At 45.5% G+C, this 27,990-nt stretch overlaps 1 protein-coding gene and 3 pseudogenes across 2 annotated transcripts in view; 2 read left to right on the top strand and 2 right to left on the bottom strand.

Annotated features, from left to right (window-relative positions):
* The window catches only part of LOC150042100 (cytochrome b-c1 complex subunit 7 pseudogene), a 51,656-nt pseudogene extending 43,917 nt beyond the window's left edge, over positions 1–7,739 (top strand). Inside the window, exon 2 of the transcript XR_016533677.1 lies at positions 6,625–7,739. The product of XR_016533677.1 is annotated as a cytochrome b-c1 complex subunit 7 pseudogene (transcript). The remainder of the gene's footprint in view (positions 1–6,624) is intronic.
* Positions 1–27,990, bottom strand: part of LOC150042096 (lysophosphatidic acid receptor 3-like) — a 181,658-nt pseudogene that overhangs the window by 127,315 nt on the left and 26,353 nt on the right.
* LOC150042098 (killer cell lectin-like receptor subfamily B member 1B allele A) lies at positions 14,863–26,769 on the top strand. The gene is made up of 6 exons (XM_090325163.1): positions 14,863–14,914; positions 15,453–15,551; positions 17,410–17,514; positions 21,264–21,445; positions 25,058–25,173; positions 26,053–26,769. Exons 1-6 carry the CDS (start codon positions 14,863–14,865, stop codon positions 26,240–26,242), a joined length of 744 nt encoding a protein of 247 aa, XP_090181289.1. The 3' UTR covers positions 26,243–26,769.
* Positions 23,615–25,032, bottom strand: LOC150042099 (acidic leucine-rich nuclear phosphoprotein 32 family member E-like; annotated as a pseudogene).

The raw sequence follows: 27,990 nt of genomic DNA, 5'->3' as shown, positions 1-27,990 counted from the left end.
TCTGAACGCAGACAACAACAAATGCTGGCAGAGATGTGGAGAAAGAGGAATCCTGCACTGCTGCTGGGAATGTAAACTAGTTCAGCCACTCTGGAAGGGAGTTTGGAGGTTTCTCCAAAAACTAAAACTAGACCTTCCCTATGATCCCGCCATACCACTCCTGGGCATCTACCCTGAGCATCATAAGCCGGATATGATAAGGACACCTACTCAGCCATGTTCATCTCTGCACTATTCACAATAGCCAGGCGATGGAAACAATCCAGATGCCCTCCTGCAGATGAATGGATACAGAAAATATTGTATATTTATAAATGTAATTCTACATAGCCACCAGACAAGATACAATAATGGCATTCACTGAGAAGTGGATGAATCTAGAGCAAATCATATTGAGTGAGATAAGCCAAGACCAGAACAAAAGACACATGGTCTCCTTGATGTATGGATATTAGTTCCGAACAGTACAAGAGCGATGACTCAATATTTGGGTACTCAAGGTCAGTGAGAGATATAAATATAACTACATAGACAAAAATCTATGATGAGATATATATTCTATAGATATATGATATATTATATAGATCGATATGTATTTATGACATACAAACTCTCAGCTTAATTTTATTTTTAAATTTACGTGCCAATGATTGCATATACATAATCCATTCTTGAATACTTGTTTGTTAAACTTGACATATGAAATATGATGTAAAAAAGTCAGTGTCACTAAAAAACCTTTTAATAAAAAAATGAATAACACAATGCAATAATTCTGTAAGACATTTGAAATACCCAAACCTGATCACTTTTCTTGAGCTTTAGACTCAAATTTTTTGTGTTCAAGTAGAAATTCACCCATTGTTTTATACAGCATGCAGATAATTTAATCTTGAATATGTTCACTCATGTGAACATTCACACGCATTCATTCTCACAAAGACCTTAAAGCATGCAAAATTAATACCCGCTGTATAGCCATATATGTTCTGGGACTTTTAGTGTCAAGAGATTTTTTTTTTTGGGCCAATCTTACTCTTGCTCATGACAACCAAGTTTTAAAATAAAATTTCTTAACAAAGTCCCAATTTAGACCATTTTACATACCAATTTACACTGGGGCCAAATTTAAACCTGGGGAAACTAAGACTGATGCCTTTGTCCTGTCTTCAGATTGTCACTTTACCAGGTTGGTAGAAAAAAAAAAAACAAACCCAAACTAGCTGCCTTGCCTTACCTATGCCCACCGCAAATGCAGCCATGGGAGAACCAAGCCATACCAGGCCTGTGACCCATCCCAGCTGTGGCACCACAAGACAGACAAGACCACAATGAAAATGGCCGTGAGGTGTCAAGAAGCAGACCAGATTCTCGCTTCCACTGGGTTGACCAGGGCATCGGAGAGGGGATGGCGTGTCCAGCTTTCTCATGCACAGCAGACAGACCGGACTCACCTCCACAGACCCACAGCCTTCTCGCTCACCACACCAAGGACAAAGCTCAAGTGCCTACACAGGCAGCTCAGTCTTCAGCTGGGAGGAGGCTCGTGGCAGGCCTGCACCCCTGCACCGGGGGTCCTCATGTCCCATATCCCGGATGAGCCCCCAAGTGCCGTGGGGTCCTGATCCAGGAATAATGAGACCATTCAAGTCACAACTGGGAACTGATAAGATGTTTTTATTGAGTGAGAAATGTCTGATGCATCAGATGACACTGAGGTCAGCATCCCAGAATGTCACATCAGACTATGTCTGGGGTTCCTTTTAACCCCAGAAACCACAGGAAAATCCCCGCCTACCTAATTAGCATATTTTACCTTCTGAAAAATATGTAATCGTACACAATGAGCATCTTACAAGTGTGAGTCATACAGAGCAAACCAGCTTCAGGACAAGTACCCGTTCCAACCAAGTTGAACACATATGGCTTTATGGTGGGGTTAGGTGGAAAACTTTTAGCTTCAATCCCAGTAGAATAATATTGACATTACAAATAATATTGGCAATACTAAAAATTGGAACAAATTAAAACAAGTCATTTACCCCATTTCAAAATCCCTGCCATGTTTTCTTACCATGGTGACGTGTCCAGAAATTCTTCATTCTGCCATGGAAGTCAACGACCGTCCAGGAACAGTTTCCACATTTAAAAAGGAAAACTTCACTAACCCACACCTCCATCTGGTAGGCCTCCTGGATTTTGGGGGGTCTGGCATCTCAAGTCTTGGGGCTCAACACCCCACTTTGGGTCACCCACTATCCCACAGTTCCTGTTGATTTCTAGTTGTTTCTATATCTTCTATACCCTTCTTTTTCTACTTTTTCTTCTATTCAGTTTCCCCCAGGAAGCATTTGATGTTCAAGCAACCCCAGCAGGTGTGTCACAAGGTCTCCACCTCTCCATTTTGCCCTCATCTGAACTGAAGGTGGGAGACCCCTAATCCCTGGCCCCACATGAGAGCTCAGGCTCCACCCCTTTCTCACCACAACTAAGTCTAGGGTTTAGATGACTGATGTTCATTTCTTGGTGCAGGAAGTGGAGGGGAGGAAGTTGAAGAGGCCAGGCGGAATGAAACACACACCAGCCTAACAACCCGGTAGAGCCCATAGACTCCCTCCCTCCTGGGGACAACCTGAGATTCAGGTTATCTGCCATCCTGCCCTGCACCCCAAGTTGGAGGACAGAACCTGGGGTTTCCAGGGGACATGCCTCCTGGTCTGGGAGTCTATTTTTCGGAGCCCTATTATTTATTTATTTAATTATTTAGTTTTCCCCCCCCAGGAATACTCCAGGAACTTTATTTTTGTACAGAGTGACTATTCTGCAATATGACCTCAGAGGGACAGTTATCCTGCATAATCCAATAATTTCTTTTTCCTGTGCGTCATGGGATTGAAGTTGGCCTAGGACTGTCCCTGAGCTCTTCAGCTCAAGGATACCTCCCTACCCTTGAGCCGAGCCCAACTTCCCATTTTTTTCGAGGTTAATTGGAGATAAGAATCTCAGGTCCTTTTGTGTCCAGGCTGGCTTTGAACCTTGATCCTTAGATCTCAGCTTCCTGAGTAGGTAGGATTACAGGCAGTAGTCACTGTGCCTGGCTATAGTAAATTTTTTTTAATTGCTATCTAGCCATCCTCAGTTCTCATAAACTGTAACCTTTGTTCTACAAAACAACAACCAAAAATGGAATTTCAGAGAATTTCAGAATAGGAAAGAACCATTAGCACTCAGAAACGCCGCACTTTCCATGTGTTACTTTTTACTTCCTTGAAGAAGTCGTGCGCCAGGGCTCTCTTTCCGCTTCATGCAATATGTTAACAAAACTGGCAACCAGAATCATTTTCTCCACTCACTACACAGGAAACCTAACCAACACTGCCTCCTTTGAAATATTTGTTGCTCATTTCAGGGTGTGTGTGTGTGTGTGTGTGTGTGTGTGAGAGAGAGAGAGAGAGAGAGAGAGAGAGAGAGAGAGAGAGAGAGAGAGAGAGAGAGAGAGAGAGAGAGAGAGAAAGAGAGAGAGAGAGAGAGTCAGAGAGAAAGACAGAGAGGAGAGAGAGAGAGCTAGGAAATTTGAAATCAAGGCCTCATGACTCGAGTCTGGAGACTTTACTCCATGAGCCACGCCTCCAGTTCAGGTTTTCTGTTGGTTCATTTGGAGATCAGAGTGTCGCAGACTTTTCCTGGCTTTGAACCCTGATCCTCAGGATCTCAGCCTCCTCAGTGGCTGGGATTCCAGGACTGAGTCAGTGTAAGGTGTGGGGTGAGACTTTTTTAAAGAGCACACAGGGAGAAATGAGGTATAGAGGGAGGTGAATTGGGGTACGCTTCAGTGGCACTGAGTCTGATTGCCAGTGGGGATGGCTGGGGTGAAAGCTGAACTGGGGAGTCCGTGGGAATTGTTAGCAGGGCTTGTGCTGCAGGTTTGGGCAATTCTGCATCCGTGGCCTTCATTGGCTAGGCACGTGGTGTGTGTGTGCAGGGAAGTGGTTCCTGACAGCGGCCTGACAGTTGCAGGGGTTTAGGTAGATAGCGTGTCATAGGTTAACCACCATGAGCAAAGATATGGGAAGACACCGTAAATTCAGAGTTCACAGGGTCTCTGAGAACAAATTACAGTTAAACTCCTAGAGCCCGAATGGGGGGCTTACGCCTGTAATCCAGATACTCCAGAGGCTGAGATCTGAGGATAGAAGTTCAAAGCCAGCCTAGACAGGAAAGTCCATTAGACTCTCTTCTCCAATGAACCTCCAGATAAACAGTAGTGGTGCTGTGACTCAAGTAATAGAGCATCAGCCTTGAATGAAAACCCTCAAGGACAGCACCCGGGCCCCGAGTTCAAGTCCCAACACTGGCACACATACAAAATATGGGGAGACTGATATTCACTCGGAAACCCAAGGATGTTCAAGTGTGCTGAATAGCTGGGAATACAGGAATGAGCCACCCTCTCTGCCTCTCTCTCTCTCTCTCTCTCTCTCTCTCTCTCTCTCTCTCTCTCTCACACACACACACACACACACACACACACAGTGTGTTTGTATGGCTATAAATTAATTACAAGCAATAGCAAAGCCTGGTTTCTTTGTCTCCATTTTGTTCTTTATTTTTTGCCTGGAACTCAGGGCCTAAGCACAGTCTTTGGGCTTTTTCAAGGCTAGAGCTCTACCACTTGAGCCACAGCACCACTTCTGTCTTGTTCTATGTATGTGGTACTGAGGAATCAAACCTGGGTCTTCATGCATGCTAGGCAAGCACTCTACCACGAGGCCAAACTCCGGGCACTTTCGTTTCTTTAAAAAAAAATTAATAATTTGGTGGCTGAGTGTGGTGGCTCACGCCTGTCTTTGTAGATACTCAGGCGGCTGAGATCTGAGGATCAGGGTTCAAAGCCAGCTTGGGCAATAAAGTCCCTAAGACTCTTATCTGCAGTTAACCACCAAAAAACTGCGAGTGGCACTGTGGCTCAAGGGTAGGGTGGTAGCCTTGAGTTGAAGAGCTCAGGGACAGCATCCAGGTCCAGAGATCAAGTCCCATGACCCACAAAGATAGATAGATAGATAGATAGATAGATAGATAGATAGATAGATACATACATACATACATACATACATACATACATAGATAGATAGATAGATAGATAGATAGACAGACAGACAGACAGACAGACAGACAGACAGACAGACAGACAGATAGATAGATAGATAGTAGATAATGTGCCTGGTGCCTGTTTTAAAACTTGCACTCAGGACCTGGCCGCTGTTTCTTAGGTTTTCAGCTCAACACCCGGCACTGTGCTATGAGAGTCACAGTTCCCCTTTGTTTATTCCAGAAAGAGAGATGCCCCATCCCTCTAGGGGTTTTGATAAGACACGCAGCAGCGACTCCCCACACTTCCACTACGAAAGTGTGGGGCCAGTCTTCCATTCAGTAGGGCTTGTTGTTGTTTTGTTTTGTTTTGATTTCGTGGGTCATGGGGCTTGAACCCGGGCCTGGGCCTTGTCCCCGAGCTCTTCAGCTCAAGGTTACTCCCCATCCCTGGGTTGGTTGTTGTCCTGAGCCCCATTTCTCATTTTCTAGTGCTTAACTGGAGATAAGAGTCTCAAGAGTGCCCAGGCTAGCTTTGAACCGCCATCCTCAGATTTCAGCCCCTGAGTAGCTAGGAGTAGGAGAGAGCCACTGTGCCTGGCTTCAGTGGGTTTTTTTAGGTAAAAATCGCATGCAGGTAGTGTTGTTTGTGCAAGCAAGCAAGATTACAGAAGCAGAAATTAGCAGTAAGTGATGGCAATTACAATTGCAATATATGTCATAAGTCATTAAGCAGAGCTGGGTTACAGAAGCAAAACACGCAGTTAGCCTTATCAGGACCAATTGCTTTCCTTTACCTACCTCCTCCCTCCCTTCCTCGCTTCCTCGCTTGCTTGCTTGCTTGCTTGCTTGCTTGCTTGCTTCCTTCCTTCCTTCCTTCCTTCCTTCCTTCCTTCCTTCCTTCCTTCCTTCCTTCCTTCTTTGAACTCAGGCCCTGGGCACTGTCCCTGAGTTCTTCAGCTCCAGGCTGGTATTCTAACCACTTGAGCCACTTCTGGTTTTCTGGTGGTCACTGGAGATAAGAGTCTCACACACTTTTCATGCCCAGGGCTGGCATTGAACCCCAATCCTCAGATCTCAGCCTCCTGAGTAGCTGGGATGACAGGCGTGAGCCACCTCGCCCAGCTCAGGAGCAATTTCTAGACACTATTCATAAGCAAGCGCATGAAGTGACCTATTGAGGCCATGGGGGAGGAGAGGGGCCTTGTGCAGCTTCCCGGACAGCAGAGACGCCACATGGTCCAGAGGGGCCAACAGCTGGCACCAGGCCTGTGTACACAGCAATCTGCTGCTAGTGCTGGAAAGGCTACAGGTACCTGCATTTCAGGATGGGGGATGGCCCAGGTTATATCATTCATTCAGGGAAAGAGCTAGGGGTCGAAAAACTCTATCTAAACCTAGATTTTTATATATCTATAATTTATATCTATAATTACATATCTTATATATATATAAAATTGGGTTCTTCCATTCCTCCCTTTTGTTTGGGGACATGGCAAAACACTGACATGTTTCAATCTCCTTTTCCTGGCACAGGAGCTGCTATCGTGTCTGCATAAGCAAAACTGTCAACTTCACAGCCTGGACTCTTTCCTGGATTAACAAGTCAAGCACACTTAATAAGGCAGGGTGTGATAACCTAAGAAACTGTGGTACATTCCGTGAGAAAAAATAAGATTGGAAAGCCCTGGGCGCTCTGACATTTCGCAACATTTTACGGAAAACTACACTTGGCAGGTTGTCATGCCAGCTGGCGAGACTTCAGAGACAGAAACGCTGTGCCAAAAGGGAGAACAGGGCCGGGAGTTTGGCCTAGTGGTTAAAGTGCTTGCCTAGCATGCCTGAAGACCCGGGTTCGATTCCTTGGTACCACATATATAGAAAAAAGCCGGAAGTGGTGCTGAGGCTCAAGTGGTAGAGCTCTAGCCTTGAGAAAGTCCAAGGACAGTGCTCAGGCCCTGAGCTCAAGCCCAGGACTGGCAAAAAAAAAAAAAAAAAAAAAAAAGGGAGAACAACAAACAAACCCCCAAAATAACATAAAAAAAACAAATGGGCAAAAAAAAAAAGAGAGTTAAAAAACAAGTTGTTAAAATGCAACATGAGCTCTCTCTGGTCACCATGGCAGGCAGGTCTGCTGTTTCAGTCTCAGGGCAGTGGCTAGATGGTGTTTGAAAATGGTATTACGATGCTGCATGATAAACAGACAGGGGTGATTGCGAGATGATTCCATACAGGAAGCTGAAGAGGTATAAAAAGCCATAACACAGCTTCCTGAGAAACTTGATCATGACAGGATGTTTCACATCAAGAGAGCCCTGGACCTGTCAGTGAGGCACCAGATCTTGCCTGAGGAGCAGTGGACAAGATATGAAGAGGATGAATTCTACCTCGAGCCATTCCTGAAGGAAGTTATTCGGGAAAGAAAAGAGAGAGGAGAATGGGCAAAGAAGTAATCCCACAGTTGGAATCTGTGAATGCAGTTGTCCTCAGAGAATCCTTATTAAGTAGACTAAGCCTGAAGCATACAATTTAAGAATTATTTAAATAAATGTCTACAATCATAAAAAAATGCAACATGATCAGAAACAGTTAGATCCCTGTAGGGGAAAGACAGAGTTTTCTGGAATGCAGACCTCATGTCTCCCTGCTAAATCGCCCAAGAAAAAGTCATGTGAAATGGAAATTTCTTGTAATAGTTTTCCCGAGTAATCACTCATTATTTGATGAACTGTACCCCTGAGATGCATGTAAGCATTTAAGATTTATTGCTCATTTAGCAGTCAATGTTCATTTATCGTCTCTAAATTTACGATCTGTAATTGCACTAACGTTCACCACCTGTGACCTGTCTAAAAATACCAACTCACAAATTTTACTTGTCTGTGGTTTTGTACCTGCACGGCATCTCGTCAGCTGCTTGTGGTCTGGGGCTGTAAAAACCCCAGTTCAGTGGCCAGGAGTTTGGCCTAGTGGTAGAGTGCTCACCTAGCATGTACAAAGACCTGGGTTCAATTCGTCAGTACCACATACACAGAAAAAGCCAGAAGTGGTGCTGTGGCTCAAGTGGTAGAGCTCTAGCCTGGAGAAAACCCAAGGACAGCGCTCAGGCCCTGAGCCCAAGGCCAAGACTGGCAAAAAAAAAAAAGAAAAGAAAATAGGCTGAGAATGTGGCTTAGTGGTACAGTGCATGCCTAGCGTGCATAAAGCCCTGGGTTTGATTCCTCAGTACCATATACACAGAAAAAGCCAGAAGTGGTGCTGTGGCTCAAGTGGTAGAGCTCTAGCCTGGAGAAAGCCCAAGGACAGTGCTTGGGCCCTGAGCTCAATTCCCAGGACTGGCCAAAACAAACAAACAAAAAACACAACTGGGTTGTGTAGGAGACTGAAGCTACACACTGCTATCTGATTAGCGGGGTGTGGTCCCATAGTAGATAAAACAGCCCCAGCTGCGTTTATCTGAGTTGGTGGCAGTAATTTGGTTATTTCCAGAAATTAGGATTCAAAAGAGCCCTATTGTTAAAACCAATAAGAGCATCACTAATGCCCCCCCAGCTGATAGTTATCTCGCTGTCATGGAGACCAGTCCAAGGTTCTGAGGCCAGCAGCTCACATCCTCTGGCCCTGAGGTTTTCCCTACCCAAGGCTAAAATTTCCCTAATAACCCCAGATAGATTTGCATCAAATTTGCCCCCATGCCATGTATCTTCTTGTTCTTGCATCATAAAAACCAAATGAAGGGGGCGGGAGTTTGGCCTAGTCAGTAAAATGCTTGCCTAGCATGCACGAAGACCTGGGTTCGATTCCTTGGTACCACATACATGGAAAAAAGCCAGAAGTGGTGCTGTAGCTCTAGCCTTGAGAAAGCCCAAGGACAGTGCTCAGGCCCTGAGTTCAAGCCCCAGGACTGGCAAAAAAATAATAAAATATAAAAATTAAAAAAACCTTTCCAAAATCTAATGAAGGCCTCCCCTGATTTCACAGTTGACCTCTGCCTGAGAATCCACCTAATTTTCCATTATGGCTAAGGAATGTTCTGCAAGCACCATGTTGTCAACTAACTGCAAACTCATCGGCCAGGAATGTTCTAAAAGCACTATGCCAGGAACGTTAGTTTCACCACAATTATGGCGGAAGTATTTAATGGCAGGAAATTCCACCATTCCTAGGCCCAAAAGGATTTGAGGCTTGTATCTCCAATTAACAAAGGGAAGTAGGGCTTGGCTCCAGGATAGGGTGCTAGCCTTGAGCTGAAGAGCTCAGGGACAACACCCAGACTGAGTTCAAGCCTCATGATCCACAAAAAAAAAGACAAAATGCCAGACGTGGTGCAGTGGCTAAAGTGGTAGAGCACTAGGCCTTGAGAAAGCCCAAGGACAGTGCTCAGGCCCTGAGTTCGAGCCCCCTACTGGAACAATAAATAAATAAATGTGACCTTTGGTGTACTTTTATTAATCCAGACCATAGAAGCAGCAGATATAAGGCACTTTTGAAGAATTAGGCCCACCCTCAGGGAATAATGCCTTCCTCCCGTGTTCTTTTTTCTTCAGGTGTCCTGGCATTTTGGGGCATTGCATTGTATACTGTCTGGATTGGACGAGCCTGGATGTTCAAGGTAAGAATCAGAAATTCATGATTGGCCTTTAAGATGTAGAAAAGTCAGTCAGGGAAACAATTCCCTCATCAAAATGGTTCCAAAGTTGTTCTTATAAAGGTGACACACAGAGGGGTGACAATTCCATGAGTCAGTAAAAATGCATTTTTTTTGTGGGTCATGGGGCTTGAACTCGGTCTGGGCACTGTCCCTCAGCTCTTCAGCTCAAGGCTACCTCCCTACCCTTGAGCCTCTTGAGTAGCTAGGATTACAGGCGTGAGCCACCACGCCCGGCAAGAATGCATTTTTTTTTTTTACCAGTCCTGGGCTTGAGCTCAGGGCCTGAGCACTGTCCTTGGACTTTCTCAAGGCCAGAGCTCAACCACTTGAGCCTCAGCCCCACTTCCGGCTTTTTTCTATGTATGTGGTACCTAGGAATCGAACCTGGGTCTTCTTGCATGCTAGGCAGGCACTCTATCACTAGGCCACGCTCCCAGCTAAGAATGCTTTTGTTTGACAGTGTCCCCCTCTTCCTCCACTCTCTTCCGGCTTCTCTCTCCCATCCCCACTCACAAATTTCAAAGTTCATTTTCCATATGTGCCCAGTGAGAATTGAGGCTGCCTTTGTTTACCCTTTCACTCTCCACTTCTATGCCTCCTTCACGCTCCCAAAGACAAGCAATAATACATGAGACCAAAAGAAGAAAACGATAACAATAAGAAAGAGAAACTTATTTTAATCAATATCCTTTTCTTCCCTTTCCTTTCCTTTTTCTTTTTCTTTTTTTTTTTTGTCGTCGGTCATGAGACTTGAACTCTGGGCCTGGGTGCTGTCCCTGAGCTCTTCAGCTCAAGGCTACTGCCCTACCCTTGAGCCACAGGGCCACTTTGAGTTTTCTGGTCATTAATTGCAGATAAGAGTATCAGGGACTTGGAGCGAGGAGTTTGGTCTAATGGTAGAGTGCTTACCTAGCATGCATGAAGACCCGGGTTCAATTCCTCAGTACCACGTACATAGAAAAGGCTGGACATGGCACTGTGGCTCAAGTGGTAGAGCTATAGTCTTGAAAAAGTCCAAGGACAGGGCTCAGGCCCTGAATTCAAGCCCCAGGACTGGCAAAAAAAAAAAAAGTCTCAGGGACTTTAGTGCCTAGGCTGGCTTTGAACCATGATCCTCAGGTCTCAGCCTCCCGAGTAGCTGGGATGACAGGTTTGAGTGGTGCCGGGCTTCAATACTATTTTTCTATGATCCAGGACCCAGAGACCCTGTAAGCCAGACCCAGAGACACACAGGCTGCATGGCTTCTTTCATTGATGGCACCAGAATGTGCCTAGAAATGGACAGATAAACACAGTGGATAGTAACATAGAAAAAGAAATGGTATTGGACAGGATACATTATACAGGATTCTAGGCATTCACTCCCACTGAAACTCTAGGAGAAAGATCCTCAGTTGGGAATCACAAAGGTGAAAACTCATCTTGTGAAGCAGGAACAGAACTCACAGAAGGCCGGGAGCGTGGCCTAGTGGTAGAGTGCTCGCCTAGCATGCATGAAGACCCGGGTTCAATTCCTCAGTACCACATACATAGAAAACGATAGAAGTGGTGCTGTGGCTCAAGTGGTAGAGCTCTAGCCTTGAGAAAGCCCAAGGACAGTGCTTAGGCCCTGAGTTCAATGCCATGCCCAGGACTGCCAAAAAAAAATCTATCTATCTATCTATCTATCTATCTATCTATCTATCTATCTATCTATCTATCTATATCTATCTATCTATATATATAGAGAGAGAGAGAGACAGAGAGAGAGAGAGAGAGAGAGAGAGAGAGAACACAACTATAGAGAACAAAGATATGGAAAGATGCTTCTGAGGAAAATGACTTTGCCCAGGCTCTGATGTCAGATGTTAGCTTTAGCTTCCAGAATTTTGAGTAGGGAAATTTTGTATGAGTCAACCAGTCTGTGGCATTTTTATTTATTTCATTTTTTTGGTCAGTCATGGGGCTTGAACTCTGGGCCTGGACACTGTCCCTGAGCTTCTTTAGCTCAAGGCTGGCACTCTACCACTTGAGCTATAGTGCAACTTCTGGTTTTCTGGTGGTCCATTGGAGATAAGAGTCTTATGGACTTTCCTGCCGGGGTTTGCTTTGAACTGTGATCCTCAGATCTCAACCTCCTGAGTGGCTGAGATTACAGGTGTGAGCCACCACCGGTACCTGGCTTAAAAATCATGACTTTTGATGGCCGGGAGTTTGGCCTAGTGGTAGAGTGCTTACCTAGCATGCTTGAAGACCCGGGTTCAATTCCTCAGTGCCACCTACACAGAAAAAGCCTGAAATGGTGCTGTGGCTCAAGTAGTAGAGCCCTAGCCTTGAGAAAGCTCAAGGACAGTGCTCAGGCCCTGAGTCCTCAAAACCGAGGACTGGAGAAAAAAAAAATCAAAAGTTTAGGGGTTCAGGGAGAGTGCCCAAGATCTCAGTTCAAGTGCCAGGTATGGCACCAAATAATAATAATAATAATAATAATAATAATAAAGCAAGACTCTAGCATTTCAGACCTTCAGTTCAATGTTCTGGGGACGAGCTCTGGTCATGTGTGGGTTGGGCCAAGACAGACATCAAACCACGCACACACTGAACTTCCGCTGGCTGAGTGTTTCTCTCCCCCCCCCGAACCTGGACGCTGTCCTTTTCTCTAGAAAATCACCTCTTCCTCCAGGCATGGCCACCCCGGTAATTTATGCGGATTTAAATCTGCCCAGAGCCCCTGAGTGCGATAGGGTCCTCGCCTCCTCTCTCCCTCCCCCTCCAGGTAAGTGGATTTATTGTTTTGCTATTTGGGTTTTTGTTCTGTGTGTGTGTGTGTGTGTGTGTGTGTGTGTGTGTGTGTGTGTGTGTGTGTGTGTTGAGTTTGTTCTTTCTTAACTGTAGGATTGTGTCCCCTGGCTTTGTGGATTGAGGTGAAACATATTCCTTAAGCTTTCCCGGGGATTCTTTTCATTGGGGAAGTTTAATACTTCCTTCTCCTGCCATCATGAGAATCCACACAGAATATGAATTTTGCATCTCCATCAACCACATGACAGAATGACAAGCTGCCATGAGGCGAGCTGGGTATTCAGCTCCCTGCACAGAATCTTCATAGTGAGATCGCACGACAGAAGGTTGTGTTCACAAGAATCTATGCCAAAATACAGGAAGGAGAGAATACCGGTGCTCACGCCTGCAATCCCAGCAATTCAGGAGACTGAGATCTGAGGACCATGGTTCAATGCCAGCTGGGGCAGGAAAGTTCATGAGACTCGTCTCCCCAAGGAATCACCAGAAAAGCCAGACATAGAGCTGTGGCTTCCAGTGGTAGAGTGCCAGCCTGGAACACAAAAGCTCGGTGGCAGTGCCCAGGTCCTGAGTTCAAACCCCAGGTCTGGCACAAAAGAAAAAGAAAAAAGCCGGGCAAGGTGGCTGATGTCTGTCATCCTAGCTACTCAGAAGGCTGAGATCTGAGGATCACAGTTCAAAGCCAGACAGGCATTAAGCTCCATGAGACTCTAATCTCCAATTAATGACCAGAAAACCGGAGGTGGTGCTGTGGCTCTAGAGGTTGGGTGGTAGCCTTGAGCTGAAGAGCTCAGGGACAACGCCCAGGCCCAGAATGCAAATCCCCATAACTGATCAAGAAAAACAAAAAGGAAAGAAAAAAGAACAAGATACAAAAAGGCTGTCAGAAGACTTAGGGAGGAACATTCTCGAATTGCAACCTGAGATTTTTAATATTACAGGTATAACTATGTTTTTGGGGGGTGGTTGATGGTGAAAAGTCTGAAGTTTATTGTGCTCACCTGTCGGGGCTAACTCAACTTGGGAGAGAGCAGTCCTGAATTCAAAAAGCAAGGGGAGGGGGGTTGTAAAACTAAGATCCACACACTGCCACAGGCAGGTAGACAATAATTTTACACCACTTCACCATTCCAGTCCAGACTGGCCCATGGCTGTCATGACAACCAGACCAAAGAACCTATCATTGTAAAGTCAAAACTGGCACTCACTCACCAGGAGACTGGGGAGCGGTGCTAAGTGCTTGGGTTTCCAAGTTGACTGCGTAACCTTGGGGCGACATTCATCCCCAGAACTGCTTGCCTGGGGTTTTCTGATAAGTTTGCTGTTTGCTTAAGGATTTTCTGATAAGCGTGATGAGTGTTTAGTAACTTGTCCTTGGTGCTAGCTTATGTTGACAAGTCTAGAAACTGAGGAAGAAAAAATGCATTAGCTATATATCATATTTCTACACATTTACTTACATATACATCACTATAATATCTTCTGAACTCAAACTGATTTTTCTCGCAATATTCCCTTTGCAATGTTTCTACTTGAATTTCCATGGTGGAATCTATGTCTGATTATTATTAGGTTGCACTATCCCCCTGTGTTTGAATCTGATGAACTGTGTTCAGTTCTTAGTATAATTTTACCGTTATTATTGAGGTGTCACACAGAGGAATCACGATTCCGTACGTCAGGTCATGTGTGCGAGTGCTGTAGACACAAGTGATCCGTTTTGGGTGGGACATCTTTGCCTCGGGAGGCTGAGACAGGAGGATGATGGTTCAAAGCCAGTCTGGATGGGAAAGTTCATGAGATAATCCTCTTCAAGGAACCCCAGAAAGCCAGAAGTCGAGCTGGGGCTCAGAGCGTCCAGCCCTCACCACAACAGCTTAGGGACGGCATCCAGGCCCTGAGTTCAAGCCCCAGAAACGGCAAAGCAAAACCAAAATCAGAACTCGCAGCCGTGTTCACGTGGGCTCTGGGGAAGTGTGTCTCCCTGCACACGCCAGGCCGGGTTTCGGTGAGCTGGCTCCATTTTGGCAGGAAAGGCAAATCTTGGCCTGCTTTCATTGCTTCGTCCTTAGCCTCAGACAGCGGCTGGGAGGCAGCCAGGGGAGAAAGGAAATTCAATTTCAGAACAGAACAGCAGGGGACGGGAGAGAGGCAAGTTTCCTTCCACACCATTGACCCCAGGTCCCCAATCTGTGAGTGCAGAAAATTCCATCTGCCATCCCTTGGCCCACACAATGCCACCCTGAGAAGCAATTTAACAGGAACATGAAACAAACAAACAAACAAACAGATAAATAAATAAATACATGCCGAATTTGCTTGCGGTAAAGTTGTAGGCCTTGAGAATGAGAGCAGAATCATTTGTGGGTGTGAAAACCACACGGAATCTCATGCTGAGTGGGTGCTGACCACACGCGGGGGCCTTAGGTCTCAGCCCGGCCACAAACTCAGGAAGGACTCGAGCTGTGACCTGCTTTCTTTGTGACCAAAGGGCGAGTGGTTACCTCTGTGAAATGAGTGGAGAACACACAGTGAAAACAGCTCACAGCCTGACATCCCAGCTACTCAGGAAACCCAGTGCTGAGGCTGAGGGTTCAGTGCCATGCAGGAGAGTCCATGGACCTGCAAAAGAAGAAGTTGGAAGCGGAGGTGTGGTTCAAGTGGTAGAGAACCAGCCTTGGGAGAAGTAAAAAGCTCAGAGAGTATCCTAAAGCCATGAGTTCAAATCCCAGAACACTCACACACACACACACACACACACACACACACGCACACACACACACACGCACATGCACACGCACAATGGAGTCTCAGGGACTTTCTTGCCTGGGCTGGCTTCAAACCCTGATCCTCAGCTCTCAGCCTCCTGAGTGGCAGGGCTGACTGGCGGGACCCACCAGACCCCAGGTGAACGCGTGTTTCTTGCTCTTTCCAGATGTGTGCCACAGGCCCCATTGGCGCGGGCGGGTGTTCAGGCTTTCCTGTGCTTGTGTGACTCTACTGGTCCTGGGCGTTGTTGGGCTGAGTGTGGCAGGTGAGTGAGGCGGGGTGGGGGTCTCATGGCTCCTCTCTGTTTCCATAGCAAGGCTGAGAGCTTCTTGACAGAGTTTGGTCCCCTGAGTGGGTGGACAGGAGAGGAGGCACCTTTGGGATGTGTTGTCACAAGATTTGCACACCCACCATGCAAACAAACCAGCAACCCTCCCTTGTTTTCCCACGTCTCTAGATATGACTCAGCCATTTATGGGGAAACCACACGTGTGACACCACCACAAAAACACACCCCGTGACTCCTGCCTATCATCCCTGCTACTCAGGAGGCTGAGATCTGAGCATCACAGTTCAAAGGCAGCCTAGCTAGGAAAGTACATAAGACCTTTAGCTCTTCAGTGAACCACCAAAAAGCGGGAAGGGAGCTGTGGATCAAATGGTAGAGCACTAATGGTTTTTTTTTTTTTTTTTTTTTGCCATTCCTGGGGCTTGAACTCAGGGCCTAAGCACTGTCCTTGGACTTTCTCAAGGCTAACTGTTCTACCACTTGAGCCACAACACCACTTCCAGCTTTTTCTATGTATGTGGTATTTAGGAATTGAACCCGGGTCTTCATGCATGCTAGGCAAACGCTATACACTAGGCCAAACTCCTGGCCCTAGAGCACCAATCTTGAACAAAGAAAAAGACTGTGATCAGGCCCTAGGTTCAAGCCCCAGGACCCCCACAGAATAACGAGATCACAGCTGTGACCCAAAGATGACATTTAAAGTTAAAGTAAAACTGGTTGCTCACTACTATTATCCTAGCTACCCAAGAGGCTGAGATCTGAAGATCACGGTTCAAAGCCAACCCAGGCAGAAAAAGCCATAAGATTCTTCTCTCCAATGAACCACCAGAAAACCAGAAGTGGTGCTGTGGCTCAAGTGGTAGATGGCTAGCCTTGAGCTGAAGAGCTCAGGGACAGCACACAGGCCCTGAGTTCAAGCCCCACAACCAACAACAACAAGAACAACAAAATTAAAGTTAAAATTTGCAGTGAAGGGGCCAGGATTTTGGCCTAGTGGTAGAGTGCTTGCCTAGCATGCACAAAGACCCGGGTTTGATTCCTTGGTATCACATACAAAGAAATGCCAGAAGTTGTGCTGTGGCTCAAGTGTCAGAGTGCTAACCTTAAGGAAAAAGCCCTAGGACAGTGTTCAAGCCCTGAGTTCAAGCCTCAGGATTGGCAATATATATATATATATATATATATATATTATATATATTTTCCAGTGATTTACAGTTTGCAGATAGTCTGCTACCTTCCGGCTGGTGGGCGCCAATCTCCCAGTGAAAACAGAGAAAGACTCCATTTTGAAGGGGAGAGGAGTTGAAGAAAGCCCTTTCCCCGATTGATTGATGTCATATAGAACACATAACCCCATATCGAGGGGCTCCTTCCCTTGATGCTCTCCTTTTTGTTGTATTGTTTGTTTTTGTTTGTGTGTGTAAGTGTATGTGCTGGTCCCGGGGCTTGAACTCAGGGCCTAGGCATTGTGTCTGACATTTTGTGTTCAAGACTGGTGCTTGACCCCTCAAGCCACAGCTCCACTTCCAGCTTGATGGAGATTCAGCAGAGATAAGAGTTTTCCTATGAGAGCTGGTTTTGAACTTGGATCCTCAGATCTCAGTATCTGGGACGACAGGCGTGGCGCCACGGTGCCTGTTTTATTTTTCTGTGTTTGTTTGTAATGTTTTTGTCTCTGAATCAGGGCTCTTTGTCACCCCATCAGTAATGGCTGGTCTTTCTTTGCAAGCATGTCGAGATAACTCGATTCGGGTCGCATGCATATAATAACATGTAACGCCCCTTCAAGCACATGTTTCAATATCCACCCTCTCCATTTGTTCTTTACTAGTGGCATTCTTAACACAAAATTCACCGACAAAAGAAAGCAGTGTGGACATTCAAGAAAACAGGACTGAAGGACCAGGTAAATCGTCTTGGCTTGAATTCCCTAAGGGCTAATGTGGGGTGAATAGCCCGTGGTCATTCCAGTAGCCATGCATGAGGGGTTTCTGCTAGACAGAACTAAAGGGGAAAAAAGTTAAGGACTGGGAGCGCGGCCTAGTGGTGGAGGGCTTGCCTAGCTTCACAAAGCCCTGGATTCGATTCCTCAGTACCACAGACGCAGAAAAGCTGGAAGTGGTGCTGTGGCTCAAGTGGTAGAGCGCCAACCTTGAGCAAAAGAAGTTCAAGGACAGTGCCTAGGCCCTGAGTACAATCCTGAGACTGGGGGGAAAAGAAAAGTCCTTCCTGTATCCTCAGCTACTCAGGAGGCGGAGATCTGAACATCAAATTCAGAGCCAGCCAGGGGGGAAATTCCAAGAGACTCTTATCTCCCATGAACCAGCACAAAAAACAAAAAGCAGCAAATGGAGCCGTGGTTCAAGTGGTAGAGTGCTAGCCTTGAGGGAAAAACTCAGGGACAGTGCCCAGGACCTGAGTTCAAGCCCCGGGATTGGCAAGAAAGAGAGAGGAGGGGGGGAGACAGACAGACCAACAGACAGACAGACAGACAGACACACACACACACACACACACACACACACACACACACACACACAGAACTATGAATGCATCATTAGGCAGGAATTTCTTTAGAATATTTCCTGCAGTCTTTCTCGTGGATTTAATGAAATCGGTTACTCTTGACTGTATGCTTTGTCCGTGGCTTTAGGTTTGCACGTTTTTAGGTGAGTTAAATATTGGTATCTATTTAGGCAAATTAACACTGGTGATGAATTTAATGGAAGTGAGAAATAGTCTTTGTTTTGGTGAGTGTGTGTGTGTGTGTGTGTGTGTGTGTGTGTGTGTGTGTATGAGAGAGAGAGAGAGAGGGAGAGAGAGAGAGAGAGAGAGAACTATGTGTACTGGGATTTGAACTCGGGTTCTTGAGCTTTACTGTTCAAACAAAGTGATCTACTACTGGAGCCCTAGCTCCACTTCTAGCTGGCCAGGCTGGCTTTGAACCTGAGCCTTAGATCTCAGTCTCGTAAGGAGCTGGGATCACAGGTGTGAGCCTGACATCTTGGTCAGTGTCTGTTGAATCAGATCAGCTGGAACCAGGTATTCTGTCTCTTGGCATCTTAAAAAAATTTACAAGCCAAAAATTAAAAAGTTTCTGCACAGATAAAAGCATAGCCAGTAACGTAGAAAGATAGCCAACCAACTGGGAAAAGATATTTACCAATAATACATCAGACAAATGCTTAATATCCAGTATCTACAGGGAACTCAAGAAACTAATCCCCCCCAAACCCAACAGACCATTCGCTAAATGGGCAAGGGAACTAAAGAGAGACTTATCAGGAGAAGAGATTAAAATGGCAGAAAAGCAGATGAGAAAATGTTCATCATCCATGGTCATAAAAGAAATGCAAATAAAAACAACCCTAAGATACCACCTTACCCCAACAAGAATGGCCAAGATTTTGAACTCAGACAATGACAGATGCTGGCGGGGTTGTGGAGAAAAAGGAACCCTACTGCACTGCTGGTGGGATTGTAAACTAGTTCGGCCACTCTGGAAAGCAGTGTGGAGGTTTCTTAAAGAACTGAAAATAGACCTTCCCTATGATCCCGCCATACCACTTCTGGGCATCTATCCTGAACAGCACAACCCAGGATATTATAAAGACACCTGCTCAGCTATGTTCATCTCTGCACTATTCACAATAGCCAGGCGATGGAAACAACCCAGATGCCCTACTGCAGATGAATGGATACAGAAAATGTGGTATATGTACACAATATAATTCTACATAGCCAACAGACAAGAGAAAATAATGTCATTCGCAGGGAAGTGGATGAATCTAGAGTGAATCATGTTGAGTGAGATTTAAGTCAAGACCGAACAAACAAAAGGCGCATGGTATCCTTAATATGTGGCTATTAGATCCAAACAGTACAAGAGCAAGGACTCAATATTTGTGTACCCCAGGCTATGGACATGGAATTGGAAATATAAACGGAACTACATAGTCATAAAAATTTATGACTATAGACATCATGTTTTATTACATAGATTAAGATGTACCTATGATATACAAGCCCTGAGCCTAATTTTAATGAAGTTGTAAAATCTAAGTGCCAGCGATTGTTGTCGCTCTCCAGCAACATGGGTGTGAGAGGGTCACCTAGGGCCAGCTGGAAGTCCCCTGGCGCCCAGCGAGATGGCAAGTAGCGATAGCCCAGCCCTTCTCCATTTACCTGGGAGAAAACAACACTGAGCCAGGAGCTGTGTCAGCTGTGAATATTTACTGTGGGGGGGGAAGGGGGCGGGGCAGGGGAGAGCAGCCAATAGGAAAAGGCCAAGGTGCTATCACTAAAGATGAGGGCCAACTTTTAGGTACTGGGCAGGACCTGCCCTACGGGGGTTCAGTTGAGTCACATACACAGAAACACCTCAAGAGAGGTCTGCGAGGAATGCCTGGCCAAAGCCCTTTAGTGGCCGCTGAGCCAGAATGGTGAACAGGCCTCAGAGATGGTGATCAGACCCCAAAAACTGTATATAGAGATTCCCTTCTTGAATACGTCATTTGAAATAGGATGTAAAAATCAATGTTGACAAATTCTTCAAAAAAAGAATAAAAAACAGCACTGGGACCAGCAGGGTAGAAAGTATCACAGACAGCATTGAACCTGCATTGCAGAAAGCCAAGGATCCTAATCGAGACCTGTTCTATCATGAAGAATATCTGTTGAAAGTTGAAAGACAATTGATGGCTTTCAAGAATGGCTTTCTGCTAGTCTATGTTTATGATTTTTTTTTGTTGCCAGTCCTAGGCTTGAGCTCAGGGCCTGAGCACTGTCCTTGGACTTTCTCAAGGCTGGAGCTCTACCACTTGAGCCTCAGCACCACTTCCAGCTTCTTTCTATGTATGTGGTACTGAGGGATCAAACCCGGGTCTTCATGCATGCTAGGCAAGCACTCTACCACCAGGCCCAACCCCGGCCTGTGTATGATGTTTTTAACAGGGCATCTGACTAGCCTAATTGCTAAGTGTACAGGACCATATATAATGAAGTGTATCAACACCAACTCCAAGAGAGGGAAAAAGAGGTTCTTAGGGTATCCTGCACGTAGTTACTTTCTCCTTCTTTTCTCTTAGTCTTCTGTACCTTGTGTCCTGTATGTAAGATTATTTGGTGTGTGAGAAGGAAGGGAATCACAGGAACAGAGGACAGAGGGTGAACTAAGGCAGCGTTGGTCTCCACTGGACATTATGCTGGAAATGAACCCGACCATTTGCGGGAGAAGGGATAGGGAGGGTAAGTGGAAAAAACGAGGAGTGGAGTAACAGGGTTTAAAACAAGTGTACTCATGGCCTTACTTACCTAATTGTACCTCCCCTGCTCATCACCTTTTCAATAAAGATTAGCCAAAATAAAAAATATAACCTACAAGCTGGGCATGGTGGCTCACGCCTGTCATCCCAGCTACTGGGGAGGCTGAGATCTGAGGACCATGGTTCAAAGCCAGCCTAGGCAGGAAAGTCCATGAGATTCTCATTTCCAGTGAACCACCAGAAAACTGGAAGTGGCACTGTGGTTTATGTGGTAGAGCGCCAGCCTTGAGCTGAAGAGGTGAGGGACAGAGCCCAGGCCTTGAGTTCAAATAATAATACTAATAATGAACGTACTGTGATAACATGGCTGGGTGACATGTTGCATGGTGGTCATGATTCATCGGGGCCCGGGTGGTGGAAGGTCAACCTCTCCCTGTTTCTCCAGTGCAGACAGTGCCCCTGGCCTCGTGCCCCCTGTCGTGGCAGCAGCGTGGAGACAAGTGCCTCTTCTTATCATCCACGTCTGTGACTTGGCGTGACAGTCTGGCTGACTGCCCCACTAAGGAATCCAGCCTGCTGCTCATTCGCGATCGGGAGGAGCTGGTGAGCAGGGGTGGGGTGAAATGTCTTCCTGGAAGTCAGCAGCCTGGGACCCCGGCCAGGATCTCTGCACTTCTCACCAAAGGTTCTGTACATATGCCTCTGTTTCCATCCATCCAATCACTATCCACCTTCCCACCATCCCTCCTTCATCATCCTCCATCCTCCATCACCATCCACCCATCCTCCATCCATCCACATCCAGCAACTATCAGTCATCCATCCATCAATCCGTCCATTCATCCACCCATCCATCCTCCATCCACCCATCCATCCATCCATCCATCCATCCATCCACCCATCCATCCATCCATCCATCCACCCACCCACCTAACCATACATTCACCTATCCATCCACTCTTCCAATCTCCCATCCACCCATCTACCCATCTATCCATCCATCCATCCATCCATCCATCCATCCATCCTTTCACCACCCACCCATCTAGCCATCCATCTACCCATCCACACACCCATCTACCACCCACTATCCACCATCCATCTATCTATCCATCTATTATCCCATCACCATCATCCATCAGACAACATCCACCCACTCAGCATTTCTATCCCTATTTTTGTATTTATGCATCTCTCTTTTTTCGATTTGTTTTATAACACTATCATGGCTTTATTCAAAACACAGTTGCACAAAAGTGTTCAAAATGTTAAGGAGAGATTCTTGAGGAACTTAACACATTATATACATACTGTCATACAAAGAGCATTAAAACAGGACCCAGAACTTCTATAAAATATAAACCCATTCTTACTTTATTTGCAGGAAAATACCACCCACAAAGATAAGGAAGTCTTAAAAGTTATCTGGGGGCTATAAGTGAAGTCTCAAACCAAAGGAACTTTAATTTTGTTGGCACAATAAGATGATTGATACGAAAGTCTATATATATAAAATAAGCATTGATTCATAGACAATATACATAAAATAAGCATTTTATAATGGTTAGAATGAGCAATTTTTAGGAACTAACACAGGTATTTCACTTGATAAAAATTAGGAGAAAAAAATGTTTATCTTTTGGAGATTTCAATCTCTCCCACCAAATTTATCTCAAGAGTTTTATTTCAGTCAGTTGTGCAGCCTTTTAGTTTTTGACAATTTTTCTTTATGGGTTATGGGGCTTGAACACTGGGTCTGGCCCTGTCCCTGAGTTCTAAATTGATCTCAACACTACCACCCTATCCCTGGGCCTGGCCATTCTCTTCTTATTTTGATACAGTATCTCATGTCATCAGCCAAGAAAGATTTAACAGTAAGCTGAGCTCTTTACATAAAAACTCTATTCATAATATTTTAGCTCAGAAAAGTCTCTAATTCTCCCACTTAAAAAAAAAACTCAGACAAGCCTGAAAAGGTAGTTGAGGTGTTAGACTAAAGGATTTTTCTAGATAGCCCCAAGTTTCCAGTCTTTTGGGGTAGGAGAGGGAATGAAGAGGAGAAGCTGATCATAGACAGATGATGGGAGAATGCATTTCTAAAATAAAAAAAAGCCACACTGGGTGCCACGGTCTGCAGCCTGAAGAAATAGTTAACCTAAATGTCTCTGGATATAGCATAGGCAATGTTTCCTTCTAAAACAAAATCTTTTCAGTCACTATAAAATAAATGGGCTATATTGCTGAATAGAAATCTCCCCAAATCCATTAACTATACGGACTGCTAAATGAACTTTTTAATATTCTGATTCTACTCTCCAATGCATTCAAGTGACAAGACAGCCCCAAATGCTCATAGCCAGAAAAAATAAGTAAATAAAATGAAAATAACTGCCTTCAAACTAAACATCTAAATCACTTCTAAATAAAATAATCAACTTATCAATCAAGAAGCTATTTTCCTTTCATATTAGAACTGACTGCGATTTTGGTTAATTTATAAATCACTTCAAAACCTTACAAAAGAAAGGCAAACTACACCTGTATAAAATCGATCATGTTTTAATTATGGGCTAAAAACATCTAAGACAGTAAGCCTGAATTAGAAAAATCAAGATGCCAAAACCATTGCTAGACAACTGCACAATGGATGGAAGGAGTTAATAAAAAAAATTTCTTTACATACAACAAGATCATTAATACACTAGTAAATCTTAATTGGAATGATAAGGTAAAAATAGTAAAACCACAGCTCTCCTATTAAAAAAACAACAGTTACAGATTGAGGATGCTGCACAGCCAGGCAGCGAGGAAATGGAATCTTAGATTGCTCTGGTCCTCTTCTTCTTCTCTGTCATGCTCACCATGTTCTCTCTTCTCTCTGCCTTCCTCCTCCTCCTCCTCCTCCTCCTCCTCCTCCTCCTCTTCCCTTTCTTTATTATAATCATCATCTTCTTCAGCCTGAATTTCCTCTTTCCTCCCACTTCCTCTTCCTCCTCTCCCAAGTGTGAATCTGCTTCCTCCTCCTCTTCCTCCTCCTCTTCTTCCTCTTCCAAGTCTGGTGCTTCGTTTTCCTCCTGATCAAATCCAAGTATGACATTTGCTGCAGCAGCAAATCTCTGTGGTCTTCCAGGTCTGGGATCTCACCATGAAACAAGTCGAGACTTCTCAGGTTGTTCACATTGTGTAGAGCCTCCACTGAGGGCTTTGATTTTGTTTCCTCTCAGATGGAGGTGGGGAAGAGTCAGACATTTCTTGCCAGGACTTGTAGTTCTTCAGAAATTGTATTGTCAACCGAGTTCCAACTTTCGAACTTTATTCAAGCAGGGGAGCCAGGCCAGAGAACTGGATTCCACATCCGCCGCACTCAGAAACCCGCGCTCTTTAAACGTGTCGTTCAGGCCTTCAGCTTCCACACTGCCACATAGGCAACTATCAACACCTATCCCTGCTGTTACCTCCTCCGGGGCTAATCTTCTTCATCTCCATGTCCTCCTTTTACCCCTTTCCACTGCCCCAGCCCTCATCTTTTTCCTTTCTAAGGTTTAGAAATGAATGTAGAGAAAGCAAATGCAAACAAATAGGTGCAGAGGAGAAAGAAAAGAATAGCAATGCCTTCTGCATGTTGTGTATGTATCTGTGTTTCTGTGGATATGTGGATATGCATGCTTGCATGTATCCATCTTTAGCTGTTTATCCAATTTTCTTATGTATGTTTGTATAACACTTCCAACTTTATTTCTGCATCTAGGCATCGACATCTATGATGTATGTATGTATGTATGTATGTATGTATGTATGTATGTATGTATGTGTGTGTGTGTATGTGTCTATCTGTATACATCACAGAGAAGGCAGAATTAACAGAGACATGAGGGCATTCTTACTTGTGCTGCTACACTAGGGGAAAATAAAATAAAAACAGCTGGGTGCTGGTAGCTCACACCTGTCATCCCAGCCTCTCAGGAGGCTGAGATCTGAGGATCAGGGTTCAAAGCCAACTCAGGCAACAAAGCCTGTGCGACCAATGAACCACCAAAATGACCTAGGTGCAGTTGTGGCTCAAGTGGTAGAGTGCCAGCCTTCAGCAAAAGAGCTCAGGGACAGTGCTCAGGCCACGAGTTCAAGCCCCAGGACTGGCACACACACACACACACACACACACACACACATGCACACACACACAGAGTCATGTTGTCATTTGTTCTCCTATCTCAGAGGCTCCTGCAGAACTTTCTGGAACATGACAAAAGCCTCTACTGGATTGGACTAAATCACACACTGCCGCAGAAGGCGTGGAAGTGGATAAATGGCTCTGCGTTCAATCCCACCACGTGAGTCCCGGGGATGTAATGTGACACTCCACGGGTGTCAGCTGTGTGCTGTAAGATGGAGCCTGTGCTCAACAGAGGTGTCTTTGTTTGGGTCAGGAAATTTCCAGAGGCTGAACAGCCTGCGAAGACAAGGGGTTCCCAGGCTGCAGGAGCATTTCCACGTGGCAGGGGCGTGCACTCGCTCTTTTATCCCGTGTGCACACGCATCTCCAGTTAGTTTGTTTATTTCGCTGCTGCTCCTGGGGTTGGAACTCAGGGCCTGTCTGTCACTTGGCTTTTTCACTCCAGGCTGGCCCTCTGCCACTTGAGCCACAACTCCACTTGCAGCTTTTCTGGTGGTTCATGGGAGATCACAATCTCATGGACTCTCTTGCCTGGGCTGGCTTTGAACCTGGATCCTCAGATCTCAGCCTCCTGAGCAGCTGGGATAACAGGCGGGAGCCACCAGAGCCTGGCTTCTAATGGAGTTTGACAGGACCAGGAAGAGATTCACAGCTTCAGCTGGGAATCAGTGGCTCACGCCTGTCCTCCCAGCCACTCAGGAGCTGAGATCTGAGGATCCAGGTTCAAAGCCAGCCTGGGCAAAAAAAAATCCATGAGACTTTCATCTCCAATGAAGCCACCAAAACAGTGGTAAGTGATGCTGTGGTTCTAATAGTAGAGTGCTGGGCCTTGAGCAAAAGTAGCTCAGGGACAGCACCAAGGTCCTGGGTTCAAGTCCTGGGAAAACACGCACACACACACACACAGGAATGATTCTTTCCAATAGAGATGAACTCTAGCATGGCTGAGGATTCTGTGAGCTGCATGAAAAGGTTTTTTGGCAACCTTGTGTTGGTGACCTTGAGCCTGTGTCCTTTCTGCGGGTCGTGGGGGGAGGGATGGATTGAGACATTGCTCCACGTCACGTGGGTTTTTGGTCCTGCCTCTCAGATTCCAGATGACCGGAGATTCCCAGGCCCCGAGCTGCGCCCACGTCTCACACAAAGGCCTCTATGCTGAGAACTGCGATTCTGAAGCAAAATGGATCTGCCAGAAGGAACTTTCCAGACAGAAATCACAGCCATGACTCCCAGCTCAGCTTTCTGCCTCTCCAGTTCGGATCTCACCCTTGTCCTGTGCACAGAACTTGGAACGGGAGATCCTGGTGGGGAATAAATCTTGGTTGTGGATGGGGGGCTGGAGGGGAATAGCAAGAGGAGAAAAATAAGGATATGTGAACACACACATGAACCCGTTGGCTTTGTGTTCTGTCCACCATGGCTCTCGACTGAGCTCATTCTAGAGTCCACATTCCTGCACAGACCTGTGTGCAACTGTCAACCCCCCACTCTGTGCTGGACCTTCAACTCAGGGCCTTGTATTATTACTCGGGGTACAGTGCTTGCCTCATATGCAGGAAGCCCTGGGTTCGATTCCTCAGTACCACATACATAGATCAAAGCCAGAAGGAGCACTGTGGCTGAAGCGCTAGAGCGTTAGACTTCACCACAAAGAGGCTCAGTGTCAGTGCCCAGGCCCTGAGTTCAAGTCTCAGGAATGGCAAATTTTTTAAAAAAAGAGTCTAATAGACTTTCTTTCCCAGGCTGGTTTTGAACCTCAGTCCTCAGCTCACAGTTAGTTGCCTGAGTAGCCTATAAAACATTAAATATGCAATATGCATTATATGTACTAAATATAATATTTATATGTGATTTATAATATATTATTTAATAAAATAGTATATAGTATTTTATAACATTCTTATGATATAAAATCTAATATATATTATATCATATATTCTTATATATCATATATTATATATCATAAGAATATATGCTATGGAATATATTATTATAAATATATTCTTACATTATATTATGTATTGCATTATATAACATAATATGTTACATATTATGAAAATATAATATATGTATTAAACACATGTATTTTATGTGATATATGCTTAACATATCATATGACATGGACAGTTATATACTATATGGTACTTGTGCATTATATTAATTATATATTATGCAAACATGCACATATACATACAAAACTACAGAACACAGATGTGTATTTTGGGGTGGGTACTGACCCTGGGCTTTGTCCACTCTCGGCTGTTGCTTTACTACTTGAGCCACAGCTCCACTCCTGGCTTTTTGCTGGTCACTGGAGATGAGAGTCTCACCGAGAGACTTCCCTGCCCAAGCTGGCCTGGAACTCCATCCTCAGGTCTCAGCCTGTGAGTGGCTGGGATGACACGCCCGCGCCACCACGCCCCGCTGCAGCCCGTCAGGCACTGGACCGCCACAGGCCAGCCTGTTAAAATGTCCCAGCCTCCTCTCTGTGTGAACTCACAGCGTGGACACAGCAACCGTCAGGTAAGAGCGTGGAAGCAGACCAGGTAAGGGATCGCTCAGGACAATGCTGGGCATATGAGAAGGAGAAGAAGAAGGAGAAGGAGGAGGAGAAGAAGGAGGAGAAGGAGGAGGAGGAGGAGGAGGAGGAGGAGGAGAGGAAGGGCGGAATTGATCAGGCAAAGGATCAGAACAAAGGCATCTGGAATAAACTGGGCGCCGCTGGCTCCCACCGGTCATCCTAGCTCTCACAGGAGGTTGAGACCTGAGGATCGCGATTGGAGGCCAGCCTGGACAGAAAAGTCTGGGAGCCTTCTAAGGCTGCAAACCAGCAAAAAGCCAGCAGTGGTGATATGGCTCAAGTGGTAGAGCACCAGTCTTGAGTGAAAAAGCTCAGGGCCAGTGCCCAGGCCCTGAGTTCAAGTCCCAGGATGCACACACACACACACACACACACACACACACACACACACTA

This window comes from Megascapheus bottae, chromosome 37 (genome assembly GCF_031878675.1).
Source record: "Megascapheus bottae isolate mThoBot1 chromosome 37, mThoBot2.hap1, whole genome shotgun sequence".
In the NCBI taxonomy this organism is placed as follows: Eukaryota; Metazoa; Chordata; class Mammalia; order Rodentia; family Geomyidae; genus Megascapheus; species Megascapheus bottae.
Note: the sequence above shows the minus strand (reverse complement) of the source record. Positions and strands in the feature narration are given on the sequence as shown.

Bases quoted from the DNA above. Each gene is read 5' to 3' on its own strand.
- LOC150042098 (XM_090325163.1), top strand. From the start codon at position 14,863: ATGAGAGCAGAATCATTTGTGGGTGTGAAAACCACACGGAATCTCATG. The intron at 14,915-15,452 runs GTGGGTGCTGAC...TGCTCTTTCCAG, and splicing joins CACACGGAATCTCATGCTGA to ATGTGTGCCACAGGCCCCAT. The intron at 21,446-25,057 runs GTGAGCAGGGGT...CTCCTATCTCAG, and splicing joins TTCGCGATCGGGAGGAGCTG to AGGCTCCTGCAGAACTTTCT.